We start from the raw sequence: 24,697 nt of genomic DNA on the forward strand, positions 1-24,697 counted from the left end.
TAGTTACATATCTCAAATTCTAAGATACTGAATTTTGGCAGAGGTGAAATCTCCTACCAAGGAGAAAGAACATATTTGATATTTAAAATATATCATTTTAGGCCAGGCATGGTGGCTCATGCCTGTAACCCCAGCACTTTGGGAAGCTGAGGCAGGGGGATCATGAGGTCAGGAGTTTGAGACCAGCCTGACCAAGGTGGTGAAATCCCGTCTCTACTAAAAATACAAAAATTAGCTGGGTATGGTGGTGTCTGCCTGTAATCCCAGCTACTTGGGAGGCTGAGGCAGAATAATTGCTTGAACCTGGGAGGCAGAGGTTGCAGTGAGCCGAGATTGCACCACTGCACTCCAGCCTGGGTGACGGAGCAAGACTGCGTCTCGAAAAAAAAAAAAAATCATCATCATCATCATTATCTTAAAGTATAATATCTGGAACTAATAGAAACTGAGTCCTTTCTCTTCAGGACAGTTTTGTTTTTTTCTTGTCATTTTATTTTGTTTTTCTATAACAGTTCATCACAGCAGTTAATAAAAAGACGTGTAAAAATCCCACTTTTAACACTTGACCTTCATATCCAAGAAGTATCAATAAAGAGCCAGACACAGGAAATTAATGTCTGAAAAAAACTAGGGGACTTAAAATATTAGGTGCATAAAGTAGAAAATAGATATCATTGAGGATATGAAGTGGTGAAAATGAGTGTTTGAGCCTAAGGCAAGAAATCCACAAATTATGGTTTTGAATGAGCATGTGTGGCTCAGGGAAGACATTAAGGGTAATGGTGAGTAAACAATTTGAAGAAAATATGAACACAGTTTAATTTTACTGAAGCCAAGTTTTCATATCCAAGTATACTGCCTGATTTAAAAACTATATATGGGGCAAATATATAAAGCAGTTAATTATTTTTATTCATAGTGTTAAATAGGAGGGATTTCTTCAAATAATAAAGCGGCATGCATTTGTTTCCTGTGTTGTATCATCCTGAGTCTATCCCTGACACCAGATGCATTTTCTGATAAAAGTTAGCCAATAACTCTTATTTAGTAACTACTGTCTGCAGATTATTATACTGGTTCATTTAGGACTTTTCTCAATACATTTGTCAGGAAACCCAAATATAATTGGCTTTAACAAAATGGAATTTAGTAGTTGATATACCTGAACAGTTTGGGATTATTCTAGCTGCAGACATAGCTATAGCCAGGTCTTCCTCAAGGCCTGGAGACCTGGTCCCACTTATTTTCATTCACAATGGGAAGAAGGATGAAGCAGGTCCGGACTTCTGGCCAGTGCAGCTTCGTGTATGCCCTGGTTTCACTCTGATTGGACCACCTTGAGGCATTTGCCAGTTCCTAAAATAGTCACGGTGGCCAGGGTGATCCAACGTTTGTTTGGCTGAGACTGAGCAATATGGTGGACTGAGAGAGAGAGAAAAAAAAGATTCCCTACAGGAATTTCCATTGCAAAGATAAAGGAGAATGCATCCCTGGGAAGCAAAAGTGAAATATGTCCACAATTTTTTTTAACTAATCCTTCTATTAGGCTATCTCCAAAGTGGACTTACTTCCATTACTCATTTTTCCTTTGTAAAACAAATGTGTGTTAGTGACTAGAGTGGTGAGCAAGGAGATAGAATGCCTGCTTTCATGAATCTGGGGGTAAGTGAATATGACCAGCCATTTGTACTCAAGGCCAATGGGGCTGTGGAGAGTGTGTGAATATGATGAATTGTATGACAAGTTACACCTGCCAAAAGTCAAAGCAGATGTAACTAATTATGCCTCTCTCTTAAAAGTCTGACTTTGAGTTGAGGCATATTCCTTGTCAAATAGGAAGAGGTGTTACTAGTGGCTCTTTAGATGGCCAATTTCCATGAGCACAGCTCAGCCTAGCTGGTCCTGATACCTAGAAAAGGCATTTGTGCTGGAGCAGGGATCCTTCTGGTAGGATGGGCCAGGGGGATGTTCAGTAGGCAGCACAAGGTGAGCATTTGGCTTTGAGCATCTTAAGAGAAGGCAACAGGGAGGCAGCATCAAATATAAACTTTTTAAATCATACTTTTAATGAAGAAAGTGTAAATATTAGTTTCTTTCTATTCATTCATAGTGAAATGCCCACATGAAAGATTCCAAGAGTTAACAGGTGACAGTGGCCCACCTGCCCACAGGCAAATCTCATCCTCTTCTTTACAGCTGTAACCACCACCATTTCCCTTTCAGGTGTTCCCCCATTTAATGTATGGTTGAATGTGCCCTTTCCCTGATACTAGATGAAAACATCTTTTTGAAAATTTGACACAAAAAATCCCAAATGGTTTGCAAAGGTAGAAATATACTGGAGTATGAATCAGTTTCAGAGATAGGATTTTGAGCTCAACTCCAAAATATCACTACAGAAAAGAATTACTCAAGCAAGCAAACTCCTAGGCAACCCTTCAGTTTGTATCTCAAATTTCTAGATGTGCATAAAAGAGGATCAATATCTTTATCTACTTATCTATCAATCATTATCTAGCTATCAGTCTACATCATTGTCATCATCATTATCTATCTGGGGTGGGATTATATTTTTCCCGGTGCTTAGCAAAGAAAACTCTACTACAAAATATTGACATGTTTGCCTCAAAACTACATGCAGAAGCAACACCCCTGTCACTTTTGAAGATGATGTCTCACCTCAGCAGCTCACCTTTCTCATGGGTTTTGTTTTTGTCTTCAAAAGGAAGCAGTTCTCATAAGGAAACACACAACATCAATGCTGATGGATTTCAAGCAGACAGCAAGACAAGGAACAAACTGTGGTGATTAGCATTGTCAGAGCAGTTTTGAAGTGCTTGTTTTGTACCTTTCTTTATCGGTCCTAATCAGCAGGTGCTTTGAAAAATTGATGCAAGTATTTAAGAAAGTTAACAACATGAGGGGTACAGTTGCCTAGATTATCTTGATACCTTGAGTTAAATGTAGGATTTTATTTTGATTTTCTTTGTGTGAAGTTTTTTGAGGTTACATGGTACCATATGGCATGCTTTACAGGCATGGCCTTATAATGCAAATGACTATCCTATAAGCAAAATTCAGTGGGAAAAGACTTAAATAAATGTAGGAATTTTATGGCTAAAATTATTGACTGCATTTTATATATCAGACTGCTAAATGCTTCATATGCAGTATATCAGGTAAATTTGATACCAGTTTGACGGGGCCAATGCCGCTATTAAACAGCTAAGGAAATGGCCCCAGGGATTCAGTAGCTAATGTTATACAGCTGCTAAATAATGGCTCTGGGATAGTCTATAACTCCATGATTCCAGTGCACAAATGTCCAGGCCGGTCTACTAGCCAATCATTTGTTTGGTGGAGATATTTACAAACATTGCATCAATTACTTCTGGAAAAATAACCCTCTTTGATTTAGATAATATTTTACACTTTGTGTTTTGTAATGGAATAACTAACCAACAGACAAGTAGATCTCACAACATTGCCTTCATTATATGAGAAAAAGCATACTTGTTTAAATTCAGGATTACGAAACTTGTTTTTATTTTTATAACATGAGATGTGTCAGGCTTAATCTATCTTGAGTGTTGGAGTCTTATTGCAACAAGACTCTTTCTTTAGCCCACATAACTTTCACTTCCAGCCAAATATTCCTATAGTGAAGTTAGCTTCTAACTCCTCAAGCCTCATTTAAATGCTCAGTCTGAAGCAGGAGAATGACCTATTTTCACAGGCATTCCTTATTTCTGGGGTCTTCCATTTGTCGTGATGCCTTCTCTTTCCCTGCTTCTTTGGTTTCTGAATGCCGGAGGAATTGTTCCCAAGTATGTCAGTTCAGATCTCCCAGGAAGCAGACACCATGACAGAGTTAGAAGTCTGGGAGGTTTATTGGGAAGAATGCCTGTGAGAGATAAAGAAGGAGGAAGCAGAAGAGGTAGGACAAGTCTGAGATCACAATGCAGGTCTAGCACCTGTAAAAGGAGAGGGGGAGGAAAAGCAATTGAATAGGAAGATCATCAGACTGTGGTGCAGTGATGAGAAGGAAGGTCTTGACCAGTGCAATAGGGAAAGCCAGCCATAAAGGTTGCCCGAATCTGGGAAGAAGTAATCAGGTGTAATACCTCATTGTGCTCATCCATTGTCTAGGAGCTGCCCATGGACAACATAGCCTCAACTAAAATGCTGCACCAGATTTGGAAGACGGCAGCTGGCAGCTGACTGCTATCCTCAGAGGAGGTTCTCTGTTGAGGGACTTCTGAGCCACACACCTCCACGGCTGCCACAGTTCACTCCCTAGACTCAGCTGATGTCCTTCTCCTGCAGGCTTTGGGAACAGTTCTCTCCTAGCTCTCTTCTGGCTCTTCTTGAGGGGAAACTTGGAAGGGTGCAGTTAGTGAGATAAACTATAGCCCTCATCACCGCAGTTTGTATGGGAGCTACAACTGGTTCTCGTCATCTCCCTCCTCCATCATTCATCCTAAATTCACCCCACCTTCAGGAAACACTTCCACTTGTCTCAGTGGCTTACTTGGTGGAGAGACTAATCTGTCATTCGTGAGAAGTTGGAGCCCTTAGTAACCATAACCTTTCTGGGCCAGGGTTGCTGCGTATGACCTTTCAAAGTCACATTTGGCCAAGACAGTATCAAGAGGCACCCAAGTGGATAACCTTGGTTTCACACATACTTCTCTCTGCCCCATTGCATAAAATCAGCCTTACCTCCTGCTGACCAGGATCAGGGATATCTTCCACAATGGCAATGACACTTCTGTTTTGTTTGTTTCTTTGTTTTAGAGCTAGGGTCTTTCTTTGTTGCCCAGGCTGGAGTGGTGCAGTGGCATGATCATAGCCCACTGCAGCCCTGAACTCCTGGGCTCAAGCAAACCTCCCACCTCAGTCTCCAGAGTGTCTGGGAAACAGGTGCACACCACCATGATCAGCTTCTTGTTGCCCATTACCCACTACACAAGGGGTGTTCAAATTGCTGAAGGGGCAGCTATAAGTTGTTGTTCAATGGGACACTTCCTGTGTCTTCTAGAAAGAGTGTGCCTCTTTGGGGACCTGGACCTTTTAACTCTGTAGAGTCCAGAGTTATAGGGATCAGAAACATAAAGTGCTCAATGGTTCATTGTTGTCTTGTCAACTAACTTCATTCCTCATGGCAAGTGTTCTCTTAAGAGATCTCAGTTGCATACCATCACAGCTGCCAGGTATTTGATCTCCTACCTGTACAAGAAATATGCATCCCCATATATTGCCATATGACTTGCAGTATTTATTGGAGGAGAATATGTCCCCAGGCCACTGACCTCAAGCTTGACCATAAGATTGGTTTTAGTCAGTGGAAAGTGATGGAAAGATTATAAGCCACATCTGAGCAGAAGCCAGGAGAGACATTATATAAGTTAGTTGGTGTTTTTCCTTCTCTGCCAGGAGAAAAATTCCCAATGGGGCTACATCCTGGGGTGAAGAAGATATGTGAAACAGAGCCACAGTTGATGTGCATTCATACAAGCAAGAAACAAACCTATATCATTAAAAAACATTAGGGATTGGGGATTGTTTGTTACTGCAGGATAACCTAATAAGATTTGGCTAATAGGTTGTATGTTTTCTCATTCGTGATATTTTGCTTAGTATTTACCTCTTCCTGATTGCTTCTAATTGATATATCTACTCATTAATGGCCCTAACTATTGTTCTTAATATTTCTGGGGGGGTTCTGGATTAGCTACATCAGAAACATCTGGATATAGTTTTAAAAACACAAATTCATCTTCTACACCCACAGAGATTCTGATTCAACAGGTATGATTCAATCATTGCCCTTCATATGGAGTCTGGGAATCTGTATATTTAAAAAACTCCACAGATTCCTAGCAAATTCAGAAACTAGTTGTATGCTGCATTTCACAATCTTCAATTTGCTTTGGGCTAATAACCTTTCTGGGTCTCTTGAACCTAGATGTGCCATCACCTTTACTGTTTGTCCCTAGCCTTGACTTGAACAATGGTCTTCGCATCCAAATTTGTTTTTGTCCTATTTCTTCATCTTGTATTTACAGCCTGGTCAAACTAAACTTGCAGTGGTACCTGCTAGTGCTTGAAGCATGCATTGAATTTCTCTTGAAAGAAATGTTAATGTGTTTGTGTGTGTGTGTGTGTGTGTGTGTAAAAGGCATATATGAACCAAAGCAGATAGAGTTAGATTAAGTTGTTGTGTGCTGTTAAAAAAGATAATTCTGAAATGAAGCAGAGTAAATTGTCAGTCCGGGAAAAAGTTCAGGCTCCATTTAGGTCAAAAGTAACTGAGAAATTGCTGATAGAATTATTTTTAGTAACTCATAAATGCCCATGTGCATTAACACATGCATAAATTTCCCCAGGTGGCTGTGTTACCAGAAATGGGATGACTGGCTAAATAAATCCTTAAAGCACCTTTTGTGCTGTGATGAAACAGAAATGAACAAAAGACATTAGGATGAAAAATAATTGAAAGCAAAGTTAGATTACATCAAGTATATCATCTATGAGAAAGATCAAAACCACAACCATCACAAACTGAAGACAGACCTTCCTATACCAAGACTGCCCCTCACATCCACTATCCCATCCTTTCTCATATTCTTCATTTTTCACAAACCACTCTGTTTGGATAAGCTTCTAATGTATGTCTTAATTGCCATTCTTTAAAACACACACACACACACACACACACACACACACACACACACAGAGAGAGAGAGAGAGAGAGAGAGAGAGGATAAAACACATAAAAACACTGCACTGACTTAGGATACTTTCGGCTATAATGTCAACACTGCCCCTTAGCCATCACTTGGACTCCATTCATGCTTCTGGATACTGTTGATTTTTAGTGCACTGAAATTCCAGCCACCTTTATTGCAAAGATGGTACTCCGTGCTTAGTGTCTGAGTATCAGTTGAAAATATTCAGAAAACAATACATATAAAATATTTTGGGTTGAGTGGCAAGTTATCATTGGTGTTAAAGGTCAGAATCAAGAATCTAATGTTCTTGTTAAATTCTTCTTGTCTGTATCCCCAAAGGACATGTAATTGTCATAAGTCCCCAGTTGAAGGAGGAAAAGAAAATCTCATTTGTCATTATTGTTCCTACTGGAATGTTAAAATTATAACAAACATTGTAACGATATGAAAGATATAAAATTCCATCATATTATGAAGGCAGAGCCAGCCAAAATTAGTTTTACTAAATGAAGATCTGAATAAACTTACATGTCTGGGAAGGTAGACTCAGCAAGCTTCCAAACTTCATATACTCAGAGGTACTTCTTACCATTCAAACATATCTAAGAAAATTAGTCAAATATTTTGTAATGGTATTTTTAAAAAATTGTGTTTACTCTTGGTGAATGAACTTCATAGATAAAAACTCTAGAAAAATCTTCCTTTTAAAAGTTTACATTCACATTTGTGTCCCTTCTTTTCATAAAGGAGTCACTATTACTTAATAGCATAGACAGAGGCCCAAGAGTCATTTCCTAAATAATTGCTTGAGTTCCAAAATTAGAGGGGATTTCTTATATTTTAATATTTTTGTTCAAACTTTCCTATGTAAAACTTAAGAACCTTAAATTTGGAAACTTTGCATACACTGAATATTTATGAAGTATTAGAATCATCTCAGGATCAAATGATATTTAAGCTATACTTCTTTACTCAATGTTGCTGTTTTATTTAGTGTGTCTGATTTCTTAGTAGGACTGTTTCTAGTGTAACTGAAGATTCTGGAGGACTGAGAGTGGTTGGCAAGACCTTCACCAATTTAAGCAAATATTTTCTCCTCCCTCCCTCCTTTCTTCCTCCTTCCTTCCTCCTTCCCTCCCTGCCTTTCCTCCTTTCTTCTTCTCTTCTCTTTTTCCTTCCCTCCTTCCTTCCTTCTTCCCTCCTTCCTTTCCTTTCCTGCCTTCCCCTTTCCTTTCCCTTCCTCTCCTTTGCTTTTTACTTTTTCTCCTTCCTTCCTTCCTTCCTCCCTTCCTCCCATCTTTCTTTGCTTGTCTTGCTTTGCTTTTTCTTTTTTCTTTTCTTTCTTTCTTTCTTTCTCTTCCTTCCTTTATTCGTTTTTCTTTCTTCTTTCTTTCTCTTTTTCTCTTTTTCCCTCTTTCCCTCCCTCCCTCTCTCTTTCTTTTCTTTCTTTTTCTTTCTTTCTTTCTGTCTGTCTGTCTGTCTGTCTGTCTGTCTGTCTTTCTTTCTTTCTTCCTTCCTTCCTTTCCTTTCCTTTCTTTTTCTTTCTTTCTTTCATAACAGAACATTTATTATTGTTTTTTGTTTCATTTTCTCCAATATATTAAGCACATAAAAGCAGGAATGGTTTTGATGAAGTGGACAAGAGTCTCAAGTGCTGACCACTAGGACTGAATTGCACGTCAAAATGAATCTGAGTCATAGTCATGGAATTCTTGTTTACATTTTAAGCCACTGATAAGATTTACCTAAAGTAAATATAAAGTGATTGAAGATAAGTGTTCTATGCAGTATTTTTTCTTTCCTTTGGGGAAAACAAAATTTAACACAAAAGTTAGAATGCTTTCATGCTACTTGAGTTTGTTTTAAAAGGCAGCATTTCACCGGACTAAAATGAAGATTTGAAATTTTCCCTATTAGTAACATTCTCACATGTATGATCTTGCATATCCTGGCTCCTTTCGTCTTCATGGTTTTTGGTCTGCTTTCTTTTACAGCATAGGTGGAGAAGTAGGGCGAGGCCACGAAGGAAGTTACGTGGGCAAACATTTCCGCATGGGATTCATGACAATGCCTGCTCCTCAGGACAGACTTCCCCATCCTTGCTCCAGTGGCTTTTCTGTGAGATCACAGTCCCTGCACTCGGTTGGGGGCACAGACGATGACAGCAGCTGTGGCTCACGGAGACAACCACCACCCAAACCCAAGAGGGACCCCAGCACCAAGCTGAGCACCTCATCAGAGACGGTCAGCAGCACTGCAGCCAGTAAGAGTGGGAAACCCCCTGAGAGGACTGAAGGTAAAACACGCCATGTCCATGTCACCTAGAAATCTCTTTCAGATAGTATGTTCAGGTCAGCATGCCCAGGGGCAAGTGCCTTCTTCACTGGGCCACATAATCCTGCCTCTCACCCTGAAGTCCCAGAAAAGAAGAATTGAGGGGAAGGTTATTTATTGATGTGTTGTCAAATTTCCAGAAGAATGTATTTCTGATAGTTCAGAAAGGGAAGGCAATATATGAGTTTTTTTAATCCTTTAAAGCTTCAAATTATTCAAAAATTATTCTGCCCAGAAATATATCTAAAAGTTATATTTTCTTATACTATTTATACAATTAAAGGTATTATTATTTGATTATCAAGGGGACATTTTAATTCAGGAAAATATCAAGAAAAAGCTTATAATCATTTTTAATGTTTTGGTGAATTTCCTTCCAATGAATATGAATTTATGTATTTATGTGTGTATGTGTGTGCATACTATAATCTTAAACTCTACTTAATATCTCCAATTTTTACCTTTACCTGCCTGTGTTTTTTCTCAGCTATGAAACATACAAATCAAATATATTCCAGCCTCCTTGCTGGTCTATGAATATAAATTAGGTCATATTAACACCAGATCTCACCAGCTCTTTAGGCCTTACTGAATTTAGTAGAGTCTCAGCTTCCCTGAGTTACTCCTGAGAATTCCATGGTGGGAAAGTAGCCTTAAGTGTGCCTTGACACAAGCTATCTTGGTCATTTGGGGCTGCTATAACAAAACACCATAGCCTGGGTGGCATATAGGCAACAGCAATTTATTTCTCACAGTTCTGGAGGCTGGAAGCCTGAGAGCTCTGTTGGGGCCCACTTCCTGGTTGCAGACTGCCGACTTCTCCTTGTATCCTCAAAGGGCAGAAAGGCCTCTCTGGCCTCTTCATAGGAGGATGCTAATCCTATTCCTGAAAGCACTGCTCTCCTTCCCTTTCTACCTCCACATACAATCATTATGGGATTAAGTTTTCAACATTCTAATTTGGGGAGCACAAACATTCAGCTCATTGCACAGGCACATTGAGATCTTTACATAGCAAATGTGGAAAACACTTCAAGGTTCCCAATGCTGCCAGTGACCAGTTTGAGAGAGGTGTTCCACCAGGTCCCATAGCTTCTCTTCTGCCCCACTCTCCTTTCTCCACAGCAAGCTTCTCTGAGCGCTAGGGTACCAAGTATATTTGCCGCAGAGAGCCACATGGTCCTTTCTTCAACTAGGCAGTGTTCATTGTGACATGGGCTCCCTAGTCCCTCATGAAAGCCCCTTGGCCTTCTGGCCTAATCTTTCCACAGATTCTCATAGGCAGTCCATGAGATCAGATGCCTATGAGGTATGTGCCATCTCTCCCATCATCTTTGTCTCTCCTTCCTCTCTCATTGGTGTTCAGGTGCCTTTAGCCAAAAACAACCAATATCTTCCATACCAATAAATGCCTGGAGATAGAGTCAGTCCATAAATTCTACAAAAAAAACTCCTGTGGCTTCAGTTTTTCCTGCTATACATATGCAAAAAATGCCTTGCATGTAAGTATATGTGGTTAAGACACACAAATGAATAATATGTATGTGTTTGCATATTTGCAAAATTGACATCATAGTGTATAGTCTTGTGTTTTGTATTTTCACTTCTTCTATTGTAACTAATTTCCATGGTGTGCAATTTGTCAAGAAACAACTTTAACAGAGAGAAGTGTACAGCCAAGTAATTAATCATTATCTTGTTGATGAATACTCAGATTGATTGTTTTGCAGCTACAATGAATAGTGCTACAATGAACATTCATGTGTGTGTGTGTGTGTGTGTGTGTGTGTGTGTGTGTGTGTGTATAACTGTTATTCCTCTGCCCTCTTAGAGTATTAGACATTTGATTTTTTTTCTCATGATTCAGAGTTATCAGTAAGTCCTTCAACTTATAACACATTTTTTTAAGAAACAATGTATTAATAGGTGTTTAGTTAACTCAGTAGTACACTAAAAGGCCCCAGAGGCCTACCATTTGTAAATTTTAAATGTTGTTCATAGGTTTCCTTGATACATGGTGCTTTTCATTTCTCTTTATTTTCTGTGATTCTCTGTGCAGTAGTCACCACTCTCCTACTTCTACTGCCAGAAAACTACCTAATAAATTATGTTAGATTGTTTTCAAAAGAAAATTACTGATTTAAGAAAGTGATCACTGAAAGATGGGGGGCCTGAATGCAGTCAGGAATAATTCAAGAATAAAGGGGAATAAAAGAACCACCCAAAGAGAGAAGAGAGATGAGAAGGACAAAGAAAGTAGCCCGTAAGGGATGTGTTATCAATGCCTTGTTGGCAGAAACATTTCTGGAAAGCGTGTAAAATACACTCAGAATACCTCAGAATACCTCAGAAAAGCCGCCTTCGTGGAGGGGGAGCTGGGCTACTTAGAGTGAAAGTATGGAGAAAATCGTGATTACTGTCCCACAGAAGAAAAATTTGAGTGGCAATTCACTTGTCTTAAAAATAGAAGGGATTCCCATTCATTTGGGATGTTTCATAGCTAGTTCCTGGGACAGAGAGTCTCATAATTCTCTCTCAGATGTCTTCACCATCTAAGGATAGTGGGCTCCCAATGGCTACTTGTCAAGCAGAATGCAGCAGCTCAACAAGCTTTATTTCTTCTGAAGACAAAATAGCAAGTGTGGTTAAACTGTAGCAGCAAAGACTTGTTAGACTTGGAAAAAATACTTGATAGGTAGTGAGCTTATTAAACACCAACTCCAAATCCAGCATTTCTCCTCAAAAAGGAGCTCTGAGGGTGTTCAGTGGGCTACATAAGTTGTCGGGACCCAGTGCAGAAATAGTAGACTCCCATAGAGAAGTGATTCTTCATGGGAATTTTACTTTCCTTTTTTTTTTTCTCTTCAGAACACTTAATAAAACAGCAATTGCAAAAGTAGATATATGCAAATCTCTTCTACCAAGTTATGACCTCAATTATAATAGCATAAAGACAGGGCTCAATTCAGGGATAGGAGAAAAATCTTGAGTCCAAATGCATGTGTATATATGTGTGTACTCAGAGCCAAAATTATTAATATATCAATATGTAGATTGTTCTTTTATGAACTCTCAGTTCTTTACAATTGTGCTATAACTGGAGTTCATTACAGAGCATATGTTTTCTTTATAATTTTTCAAGCTATCAACAGTATAACAAACATAAAAAATAACTTTTATAAATCTTAGCCTGTCTTTTCTTTTTACATTAAATGCCAGCAAAATCAAAATATTGATTCAGTGGCATTAGAATGATTGCCATGGTAACCAGCTTCTATTTAAGTAAAGGATTATGACTTCCCTGTGGATAAGAGTAAAAAGAACTGGACTCTACAAAATGGCTTTTCAGAGTAGAAAAAAATAAAACTGTTGAGCACAAACAAAAAAAAATCACATACCAAAAAAGTATAATTTAGTGTTTAAAAATTGTAACTGTTACATTAAAAATATATGTTTACTGTTCTATTTTCAGATTATCTACAACAGAAACACCTTTAAAAAATTTATATAGTGGTGAGCATAAACTGGCAATCAGTATACTATAAATATTTTAATTACCCCTTTTTATTGCTTCAGTGTGGTTCCTGCTTATTTTGAGGAAAGATTAGATGATCTAAAGGGGGTTAAGTAGAAAGAGTGAGAGGTCCTATGAGCTGTGTCTCATGTGTGATCCAGCAAAAGGAGGGAGTGTGCACCCTCACATTGGTCATCCCCATTCCTCAGGTAAACACATAGCCGATTCCTCGATAATGTCATTGTTAGAAATGCGGTCTAGTTTAGGCAAAAGAGACTGTACTTAGGATCAACAGGCAAACATTGACTTTAGGCAAGTGATCCAATGGGACTGTTTCTTTACCTTTAAAGTGATTGTGAATAATGGAAAAATTGATCAGATCCTGCATCCCTCACAGCTTTATGACAACCTAGTGAACAAATGCCAATGATTGTACATGGTACAAAGAAGGTGCCGTACAAATAGAGCTGAATACCTTATTGAATCACCACTTCTAATAGGCCTGAATAATATGAAATTTTGGTCTGGTATAGCACATATATTAAAAACAAAGAGGAAAAGAAAAGATATGCACACCCACTTCGCATGTTAGAGCCTTAATTTCACACCTAGCTATTGCCAAAATATGAAAGATAAGCACTAGAGAGGATGTGGGGAAAAGACAGCCCTTATACACTATTGATAGACATTAAGATAGCCATTAAGGAATAGTGAATAGAGCAAAAATTTAAAATAGAACTACCATGTGATCCAGCAATCTCACTACTGGATACACTTCCAAGGAAACCAGTGTGTTGAAGAGACATCTTTACTCTCATGTTTATTGCAGCAATCTTCACAATAGCCAAGATGTGGAATCAACCTCAGTGCCTCTTAACAGATGAATAGATAAAGAAAATGTCATTCATACACATACACACACAAACACACACACACATACACACACACATACACACACACATACATACACATACATACAATAGAATACTATTCAGTCATAAAAAGGAATAAAATCCTGACATTTTTGGCAACATGGATGGGCCTGGAAGACATTATGTAAAATGAAATTAGCTAAGCACAGAAAGACAGATACTGCTTGATCTTACATGTAAAGTGTAAAAAAGTTAATCCTGTAGAAGTAAAGAGTAGCCTGGTGATCACCAGGGGCTAGGGCAGGAGTGGGTGAAAGTATTGGTCAAAGGATACAGAATTTCAGTTGGAAGGAATAAATTCAAAACATCTATGGTACATCATGGTAACTATACTTAATAACAACATATTGTGTTGAGCATCCTTAAGAGACTTTGAGTTCTCATTACAAAAAAAAAAACAGTATGTGAGCTTATATATATATATATATATATATATATATATATAAATTAGCTTGTGAGCTTATATATATATATAAATAAATTAGCTCAATTTAGCCTTTCTACAATGTATACATATTTCAAAATAACATATTATACATGGCAAATATACACAATTTTTGCCAATTAAAAATAAATAGGCCAGGCATGGTGGCTTACACCTATAATCCCAGCACTTTAGGAGGCCTAGACAGGTGGATTATTGGAGGTCAGGAGTTCGAGAGTAGCCTGGCCAACAAGGTGAAACCCCATCGGTCTAAAAATATAAAAACTAGCCAGGCATGTGGGCGGGAGCCTGTAATCCCAGCTACTCAGAAAGCTGAGGCAGGCGAATTGCTTGAACCTAGGAGGCAGAGATTGCAGTGAGCTGAGACTGTGCTACTGAACTGAAGCCCGGGCGACAGAGTGAGACTCTGTATCAAAAATAAATAAAATGAATAAAAGGAAAAGGAGCAAAAAGAATTGCACAGTGGCCCAAATAAACAGAAAAATATTCCTCAGTTGTAATAATCGTTTAACAATATTATGGCATTAAGAAATATTCCCCAGGCAAAATAACCTTTTAATAATATTGTAATATTAATAAGTATTCCCAAGGCATAATCTTTTAATAATATGATATTAACATAGTATTTAGTATAAAGAATATTTTATTTTTTTATTTTTTATTTTATTTTATTATTATACTTAAAGTTTTAGGGTACATGTGCACAATGTGCAGGTTAGTTACATATGTATACATGCGCCATGCTGGTGTGCTGCACCCATTAACTCGTCATTTAGCATTAGGTATATCTCCTAAAGCTATCCCTCCCCCTCCCCCCACCCCACAACAGTCCCCAGAGTGTGATGTTCCCCTTCCTGTGTCCATGTGTTCTCATTGTTCAATTCCCACCTATGAGTGAGAATATGCGGTGTTTTGTTTTTTGTTCTTGTGATAGTTTACTGAGAATGATGATTTCCAATTTCATCCATGTCCCTACAAAGGACATGAACTCTTCATTTTTTATGGCTGCATAGTATTCCATGGTGTATGTGTGCCACATTTTCTTAATCCAGTCTATCATTGTTGGACATTTGGGTTGGTTCCAAGTCTTTGCTATTGTGAATAGTGCCGCGATAAACATACGTGTGCATGTGTCTTTATAGCAGCATGATTTATAGTCCTTTGGGTATATACCCAGTAATGGGATGGCTGGGTCAAATGGTATTTCTAGTTCTAGATCCCTGAGGAATCGCCACACTGACTTCCACAATGGTTGAACTAGTTTCCAGTCCCACCAACAGTGTAAAAGTGTTCCTATTTCTCCACATCCTCTCTAGCACCTGTTGTTTCCTGACTTTTTAATGATTGCCATTCAAACTGGTGTGAGATGGTATCTCATTGTGGTTTTGATTTGCATTTCTCTGATGGCCAGTGATGGTGAGCATTTTTTCATATGTTTTTTGGCTACATAAATGTCTTCTTTTGAGAAGTGTCTGTTCATGTCCTTTGCCCACTTTTTGATGGGGTTGTTTGTTTTTTTCCTGTAAATTTGTTTGAGTTCATTGTAGATTCTGGATATTAGCCCTTTGTCAGATGAGTAGGTTGCGAAAATTTTCTCCCATTTTGTAGGTTGCCTGTTCACTCTGATGGTAGTTTCTTTTGCTGTGCAGAAGCTCTTTAGTTTAATTAGATCCCATTTGTCAATTTTGGCTTCTGTTGCCACTGCTTTTGGTGTTTTAGACATGAAGTCCTTGCCCATGCCTATGTCCTGAATGGTAATGCCTAGGTTTTCTTCTAGGGTTTTTATGGTTTTAGGTCTAACATTTAAGTCTTTAATCCATCTTGAATTAATTTTTGTATAAGGTGTAAGGGAGGGATCCAGTTTCAGCTTGCTACATATGGCTAGCCAGTTTTCCCAGCACCATTTATTAAATAGGGAATCCTTTCCCCATTGCTTGTTTTTGTCAGGTTTGTCAAAGATCAGATAGTTGTAGATATGCGGCATTATTTCTGAGGTCTTTGTTCTGTTCCATTGATCTATATTTCTGTTTTGGTACCAGTACCATGCTGTTTTGGTTACTGTAGCCTTGTAGTATAGTTTGAAGTCAGGTGGTGTGATGCCTCCAGCTTTGTTCTTTTGGCTTAGGATTGACTTGGCAATGCCGGCTCTTTTTTGGTTCCATATGAACTTTAAAGTAGTTTTTTCCAATTCTGTGAAGAAAGTCATTGGTAGCTTGATGGGGATGGTATTGAATATATAAATTACCTTGGGCAGTATGGCCATTTTCATGGTATTGATTCTTCCTACCCATGAGCATGGAATGTTCTTCCATTTGTTTGTATCCTCTTTTATTTCATTGAGCAGTGGTTTGTAGCTCTCCTTGAAGAGGTCCTTCACATCCCTTGTAAGTTGAATTCCTAGGTATTTTATTCTCTTTGAAGCAATTGTGAATGGGAGTTCACTCATGGTTTGGCTCTCTGTTTGTCTGTTATTGGTGTATAAGAATGTTTGTGATTTTTGCCCATTGATTTTGTATCCTGAGACTTTGCTGAAGTTGCTTATCAGCTTAAGGAGATTTTGGGCTGAGACAGTGAGGTTTTCTAGATATACAATCATGTCATCTGAAAACAGGGACAATTTGACTTCCTCTTTTCCTAATTGAATACCCTTTATTTCCTTCTTCTGCCTAATTGCACTGGCCAGAACTTCCAACACTATGTTGAATAGGAGTGGTGAGAGAGGGCATCCCTGTCTTGTGCCAGTTTTCAAAGGGAATGCTTCCATTTTTTGCCCATTCAGTATGATATTGGCTGTGGGTTTGTCATAGATAGCTCTTATTATTTTGAGATACGTCCCATCAATACGTAATTTATTGAGAGTTTTTAGCATGAAGGGTTGTTGAATTTTGTCGAAGGCCTTTTCTGCATCTATTGAGATAATCATGTGGTTTTTGTCTTTGGTTCTGTTTATATGCTGGATTACATTTATTGATTTGCGTATATTGAACCAGCCTTGCATCCCAGGGATGAAGCCCACTTGATCATGGTGGATAAGCTTTTTGATGTCCTGCTGGATTCAGTTTGCCAGTATTTTATTGAGGATTTTTGCATCAATGTTCATCAAGGATATTGGTCTAAAATTCTCTTTTTTGGTTGTGTCTCTGCCCGGCTTTGGTATCAGGATGATGCTGGCCTCATAAAATGAGTTAGGGAGGATTCCCTCTTTTTCTATTGATTGGAATAGTTTCAGAAGGAATGGTACCACTTCCTCCTTGTACCTCTGGTAGAATTCGGCTGTGAATCCATCTGGTCCTGGACTCTTTTTGTTGGTAAGCTATTGATTATTGCCACAATTTCAGAGCCTGTTATTGGTCTATTCAGAGATTCAACTTCTTCCTGGTTTAGTCTTGGGAGGGTGTATGTGTCGAGGAATGTATCCCTTTCTTCTAGATTTTCTAGTTTATTTGCATAGAGGTGTTTGTAGTATTCTCTGATGGTAGTTTGTATTTCTGTGGGATCGGTGGTGATATACCCTTTATCATTTTTTATTGCATCTATTTGATTCTTCTCTCTTTTCTTCTTTATTAGTCTTGCTTTATTAACCTTTAATTATCTCTACATTTTTGAGTCTTTACAAGAACCAGCTAAGTATTCCTACCTTCCATTTGTTATGAACTCTTCCTCAAGTTATTTTCAAACTTCTTTATTATATAATTTCATGACTGTCTCTTTACAAAGCCATCAGAAATACTTTTGATTGGGATAGTTCTCCTGATTTCTGATTTCGTTTTAGACATGTTTAGTAAAGTCATGTCTTTGGAAGCAAAAATTGGGATACCCGCTACAATATTTGCAACCATGGTTGTTGTTACAATCTTGGAATGTGTGGTTGAGCCAGAACCAAGTGAAGCTGAAGTTTGTTATAAGTCACTGCCTTAAAAATAGACACAAAACCTCTTTTTAAGAATTACCCAAAAAAGTAATTTAGAGCCTTTAATAATGTCATTTCTCATGCCTCCATTTATTCAGAAAATACTTTGAGTATCTACCCTGTTGTACTGGGATCCAGCTCCAGCAACAGAGAGAACACAAATGGTCCTTTCTTTCATGTTGCTTACAAACAGTTTTGGTTCTACTTCCCCAGCATAGCCTGTTTTACTCTATCCAGGTCATAGAGCCAGCAATGAGTTAAAGGAACACTTTCTAGAAACCAGAAAATCTGGCATGACAACCACGTGCCTTTCTTTCATGTAATCGGGTGTTTATCTAGAGAAGAAATGGTTTAACACATTTTAATACTGTGCTTTTTCCTACAAAGAATATCTGCTGATTATGGCTGTTTGGTGTTGACCAACTTAAAGAAGCCAGAATTAGATTTTCTTCCAGTGTAAAATTTTAGAAACAACCTGGAGACAGTTGAAGAAAAAGGAGTGGAAACAAGTTGAGTGTGTTCATCTTGGGGAACTTACAGGTTTCCCAGATTAGAATCCTAGTTTGAGGACTTAAGTCAGCACCAGTCAGGGCCAGCCACATATTTGATTTTGCTTTCTCAGTTCCTAGTGCAGATCTGTGACACTTATAAGTGGCCATAACGTTTTTTAAAAGACTATTCCTGGAAGTCCTCACAAGAGCAGTCAGGTAAGAAATAAATAAAAGGCATCCAAATTGGAAAAGAGGAAGTCAAATTATCCCTGTTCACTGATGATTTAATCTCGTATCTAGAAAAACCTAAAGATACCACCAAAAAAAAAACCTCCCTATATTTGATAAATGAATTCAGTAAAGTTCCAAGATACGAAATCAACATTCAGTCATCAATAAAATTTTATATATATATATCTAGCTGAGGACCAATTCAAAAAGTCAATCCCATTTATAATAGCTATAAAAATATCTAGGAATATATTTCACCAAGGTAGTGAAACATCTCTATAAGGACAACTACAAAATACTGATGAAAGAAATCATAGATGACACAAATGGAAAAACATCCATGTTTATGGACTGGAAGAATCAGTATGATTAAAATGACCATATTGTCCAAAGCAATCTAGAGATTTGACACAATCCCTATCAAATTACCAATGTCATTTTTCATAAAATGAGTAAAACCAATCCTAAAATTCACATGAAACCAAAAAAACAAGGCCTGAATAGCCAAAGCAATCCTTAAAAGGAACAAAAGTGGGGGGATCACATTATCTGACTTTAAATTATACTGCAAGGCTACTGCAACCAAAACAGCATGGTACTGGTATAAAAGTAAACATATAGGTCAATGGAAGGGAATAGAGAACCCAGAAATAAAGCCACCTACCTATAACTAACTGATCTTTGACAAAGTTAACAAAAATGTACACTGAGTATAGACCACTCTATTTAATGCTTCTGGGAAAATTAGATAGCCATATGCAAAAGAATGAAGCTTGTATTAGTCAGGATTCTCCAGAGGGACAGAACTGATAGGATAGATGCATATATGATGGGGAGTTTATTAAGGAGTATTGACTCATATGATCACAAGGTGAAGTCCCACAATAGGCCATCCACAAGCTGAGGAGCAAGGAAGCTAGTTTGACTTCCAAAACCTCAAAAGTAGGGAAGTCAAAAGTGCAGCCTTCAGCCTGTGGCTGAAGGCCCTGGCAAACCACTGGCGTAAGTCAAAGAGTCTAAAAGTGGAAGAACTTGGAGTCTGATGTTCAAGAGCAGAAAGCATCTAACATGGGAGAAAGATGAAGGTTGGAAGACTCAGCAAGTCAAGTCCTTCCACATTCTTCTACCTGCTTTTATTCTAGCCATACTGGCAGCTGATTAGATGGTGCCTATCAAGATTGAGGGTGGGTCTGCCTTTCCCAGTCCACTGACTCAAATGTTAATCTCTTTTGGCAACACCCTCACAGACACACCCAGGAACAATGTTTTGCATCCTTCAGCCCAATCGAATTGACACTCAGTATTAACCATCACAAAGCTGGATCCATACCTCTCAGCATATACAAAAATCAACTAAAGAAGGATTAAAGATCCAAATATAAGACCCGAAGCTATACAAGTCCTAGGAGAAAATTTAGCAAAAATGCCTCTGGACATTGGCCTAGGCAAAGAATTTGACCACGTCCTCAAAAGCAAACACAACAAAAACAAAACTAGACAAATGGGACTTAAACTAAAAAGCTTTTACACAGCAAAAGAAACAATTAACAGAGTAAACAGAGAAACTGTAGAAAAAAATATTTGCAAGCTATGCATCTGAAAAAGGCCTAATATCCAGAATCTATAAGAAACTCAAACAACTCAAGGAAAAAATGAGTAACCCCATACAAAGTAGGCAAAGGACATATATAGATACTTTTCAAGAGAAGACATACAAGCAGCCAATAAACATATGAAAAAAATGTTCAACATCACCAATCATCACAGAAATCCAAATTGAAACCACAGTATGATGTCATCTTATGCTAGTTAGAATGGCTATTATTAAAAAGTTAAAAAATGGATGTTGGCAAAGATGCAAAGAAAAGGGAACATTATACACTGTCAGTTGGAATATGTATTAGTACAACCTTTATGGAAAATTGTATGGGCATTTCTTAAAGAAGTAAAACTAGAACTGCTGTTTGATGCTGCAATCTCACTACTAGGTATATACCCAAAGGGAAAGAAACCATTTCATCAAATGTTTTCTTTTGTTTTAATACATTAAATTTGTGGTAGTTCATGACACACTTGTATGTTTATCGCAGCACTATTCACAATGACAAAGATATGGAATCAACCTAAGTGTCCATCAATAGAGGATTGAATAAAGAAAATGCGGCATACACATACAAATGGATCATAGAATACTACATAGCCATAACAATGAATGAAATGTCTTTTCTAGCAGGTTAGATGGAACTGGAAGTCATCCTAAGTGAAATAACTCAGAAACAGGAAGTCATATACCTCATGTTCTCACTTATAAGTGGGAGCCAAACAATGGGTACACACGGACAAACAGAGTAGAATAATAGACAACATTGGAGACTCCAAGAGGTAGAAGGATGGATGGTGGTGAGGGTTGAAAAATCATCTAGTGGATACAATATGCACTATTTGAATGATGGGTACAACAAAAGCCCAGCACACAGATCTTGGTTTCATATCAGTGCTGCAGACATTAGCATTCTTTCTCTTCCTCAGCCTCAGTTTTCTCTCTGTAAGATGGAAATAACAATACTCACCATATGTGGTAGGCAGAATTCTAAGATGGTGTTCAAGATTCCCCCACTCCCTGCTGTACTACTCCTGTATCATCTTTGGACCTGAGGCACAGTTGCTGGCTTGAAGATAGAGGGGCCATGTGGTAAGGCACATGGGCAGCCTCTGAGAGTTGAGAGCAGCACCATGGCTGAAAGTCAGCAAGAAAGCTGGGACCTGGTTTTATAACTGCAAGGAACTGAATTCTGCCAACAATGAGTGAGCCTGGAAGTAGATTTTTCCCTGGAACCTCCAAATGAAGATTCAGCTTGGCTGCTACCTTTATTTGAGCTTATGGGACCCTGAGCAGAGAACATAGCCTTTTGGATTCTGGCTGTGCCCAGACATCTGATCTACAGAAGTGTGAGCTAGTAAAGGTATTGATTTTTAAGCTGCTAAATTTGTGATCACTTGTTAAGCAGCAATCAAAAAATAATCCATCATACAAAGTTTCTAGACAGAGAAAAGCAACTTAGCAAAGCACCTGGCTTAGTGTCTGACAAATAGCAGATGCTTGATAACCTTACTTCCCTTCCCCTGTCATTGCTGGGCTGTATTCTCAGGTAGGGGAGGGTGGTTAAGACAACAGCAGTGACTTCCCAAATGTCCCTGGCCAGACTTTGAAAATAAATGAGATGATAGAGGTTCAGCAAATACTGACATATGTAGCCCTTTGAATAGCTGCTTAGCTTTTTCTGAATTTATTTGGCTCTTCTGAAAGAGTCTTTCCTTTTTCAGCAATATTTTTTGTTCCTTCAAATGGCTCAGCAATGGCTTTTCTGGTGGCTTTTTGACAGGCTTGTCTACATGGCTGCAACTTGCCTTGTTAATGCCTTTGTTCACATAGCAAGTGGCACTTGTACTTCATAGTGTGCCCCCAAGAAGTGCTCAAAACACTGCTTAGCACTATACTAATAAAGCACAAAGAAGGTGGAAAGCAAACTCTCAAAATCCCCATTGTTTTTTGCATTGGATACTGTTCTAATGTGTATTCTTGTTTTATGAGGAAAGGATGTAGGAGATTATCACTGAAGGCCCACATTCCTGGATTTCTCTTCCCAGGTTGGCAGAATCAGATGCTGCTAGGCTTCCTAGTGTAAGACCCATCTGTCAAACCAGGCACTGCTCAGAGGGAGATGGAGTTGCGCATCTACCATGTGTGATCTTTTTCTAAACGTACCCTGAGGCTCATGAATGAAACAGTTTGCAAGTCAAGTCATCATGCAATGCATCTTTCCCTCGGTTCTTGCCATGGTTGTTGTCCAGTCCAAAGAATACCCTGCCTTTTTACTGGTCTCACCCAACATCTTCCTATTAAGTTCAGCATTGGCCTAGTTTGTTCAGTGTCTTAGATTCATAATATGACTCATTACCCATGTTGTTGGCACAGATGGAGCCTTCCATGAGAAATCAATAAGCCCAATGTGCCTGTGTGTCTATTGTAATCAGGCATTGATTTAGAGGTGTGTTTTATTGCTGTGTAACGAACTACCTCTATTAGTTCACAGTTTCCTTGGGTTAGGAGTCAGCTCAGGATTTTCCAAGGCTTCAATCTAGGGTGTCAGCTGAAGCTGGAGTCTCATCTGAGGCTCAGAGTTCTTTCTCAAGCTTACATAGTTGTTGGCAAAACTTCTTTTTGTTATTTATTTATGCTGTTATAGAACATGCAGTAGCTTGCTTCTCAAGAACAGAAGAGTTTCTTGGATGTTGATTCTGTCCTTTCAGGTAAAGCCTGGACCCTCTTTTAAAGAGTTCACCTGATTAACACAGGCCCACCCAGAACAATCTACTTTATTATTATTATTCTGTGACAGGGTCTTTCTTCTCTGTTGCCCAGGCTGGGGCACAGTGGCATGATCATAGCTTATTGCAGCCTCAAACTCCTGGGCTCAAGCAATCGTCCCACCTCAGCCTCCCAAGTAGCTTGGACTACAGTTATGTGTCACCATGCTCAGCTAATTTTTCTATTTTTTGTAGAGACAAGGTCTTGTTATGTTGCCTGGGCTCGTCTCAAACTCCTGACCTCAATTGTTCCTCCTGTCTTGGCCTCCCAAAATGTTGGGATTACAGGTGTGAGCCACTGCACTGGGCCTAATCTCCTTTCTTATTAACTCAGAGTCAACCTAGTAAAAGCAATAATTTTAACTGGAAAATCGCTTCACCTTCTTCCATAATCCCTAACTTAATCAAAGGAATTAAATACCATCATATTCATGGTCCTGCTTCTGCACTCAATGAGAGAGAATTATACAGGGTATAAACTCCAGAGGGCAGGAATCTTGTGTCCAACCTAGAATTCTGAGTTATCAGGGTGATACTAGGAACAGGCATATATTGCTTTCCTAGAAACCATCCAACTATCTGGTTGAATGCTTCAAAAGTCAACTCATGGAAAGTTAATGAAAACTGCAAAAGGTAAACTAAAATTCTATGGGATAATAGAAATATCACAATACATTCTAAATACTTGGCAAATAAATAGGGCAAAATATAATTCCCTTCCCTATTTTTCTCTTTGTCTTTCCTTTGCTCCACATAATGGAAATCATCCCTCCACAAAGTGCTTGGATTATTTTATTGGTTGTAAAAAATCTCATTTCCTTTGGCTTCACATGTGAGAAAATACACTCTTTAGTCCAGCAGTCCTCAGGCCAAAGAACTTCTAGAACATAAAGATCCAAGTAAAATACTGACACTAAAATGATATTAGGATAAAAATTAGAGTGTGCATAAACTGTCTGAATGATCCTCACTGCTGAGTTTCCTCATTGGGAGCTCTCTTGTTGTCCCAGCATGGGAACTGGTCCCCTAAATCCCTAGAGAGTTGTGGAACAGGTAATGCACAATGTTCTTGATACAGCAAACCCACTTCCCAGTGCTTTCACCTGTGATTCTCCAGAACCCCTGGATTGTAGGGATTGGTGATGTTAATTTATGCCGTGTACCTTTCTGATCTCTGCCTGTTCTGTAGCATTTTGGTGAGAAATACGAGACTTGATGTTCCCAAGTTATACAATTCCTTAATTGCAACAATTGCATCAATTTCCAGTAATGGGTGAATAGACATCAAAAAGCATGTCTGCAGACGAAGTGGAGAAAGGGCAGAATACTAAATGTAACCCTCATTGCAACTTTCCCCGAAGTCTCTGTTTTTGTCTGGCCTCAAACTTATATAAAGATTGATCTCTTCTTTGCATTTATATGAAAGCATTAGAAAGTATTGTACTAAATTATTGAATTAATAATTACTAGGATTTTCTAAACAAAATGGCAGAAAGGAGTTCATAACCTGCCTTTATTAAACGACTTCCACCTCTTTATCTCTTTTCTCATCAAATGTTTTACCTTTCCTTCATGTTTCTAGACTTCAACATGGCCCGTAAGACCTAAAGGAAATTGATGCCACCGTCCTCAGAAGGCACCTCAGAGCTTGCCTATCTTTTGTTTGTTTGTTTTTTGTTTTTTGTTTTTTGTTTGTTTGTTTTTGAGATAGAGTCTCTCTTTTGTCGCCCAGGCTGGA

At 38.5% G+C, this 24,697-nt stretch overlaps 1 protein-coding gene across 6 annotated transcripts in view; it reads left to right on the plus strand.

The window, feature by feature from the left end:
* NYAP2 (neuronal tyrosine-phosphorylated phosphoinositide-3-kinase adaptor 2) overlaps positions 1–24,697 on the plus strand; it is a 331,171-nt gene that overhangs the window by 105,942 nt on the left and 200,532 nt on the right. For all 6 annotated transcript variants that reach the window (XM_014344092.4, XM_055109151.2, XM_034955291.4 and 3 more), the window contains one exon: positions 8,729–9,030. In XM_014344092.4, the coding sequence (XP_014199578.1) occupies positions 8,729–9,030 (302 nt within the window). The remainder of the gene's footprint in view (positions 1–8,728; positions 9,031–24,697) is intronic.

Source organism: Pan paniscus, chromosome 13, assembly GCF_029289425.2.
Source record: "Pan paniscus chromosome 13, NHGRI_mPanPan1-v2.0_pri, whole genome shotgun sequence".
In the NCBI taxonomy this organism is placed as follows: domain Eukaryota; kingdom Metazoa; phylum Chordata; class Mammalia; order Primates; family Hominidae; genus Pan; species Pan paniscus.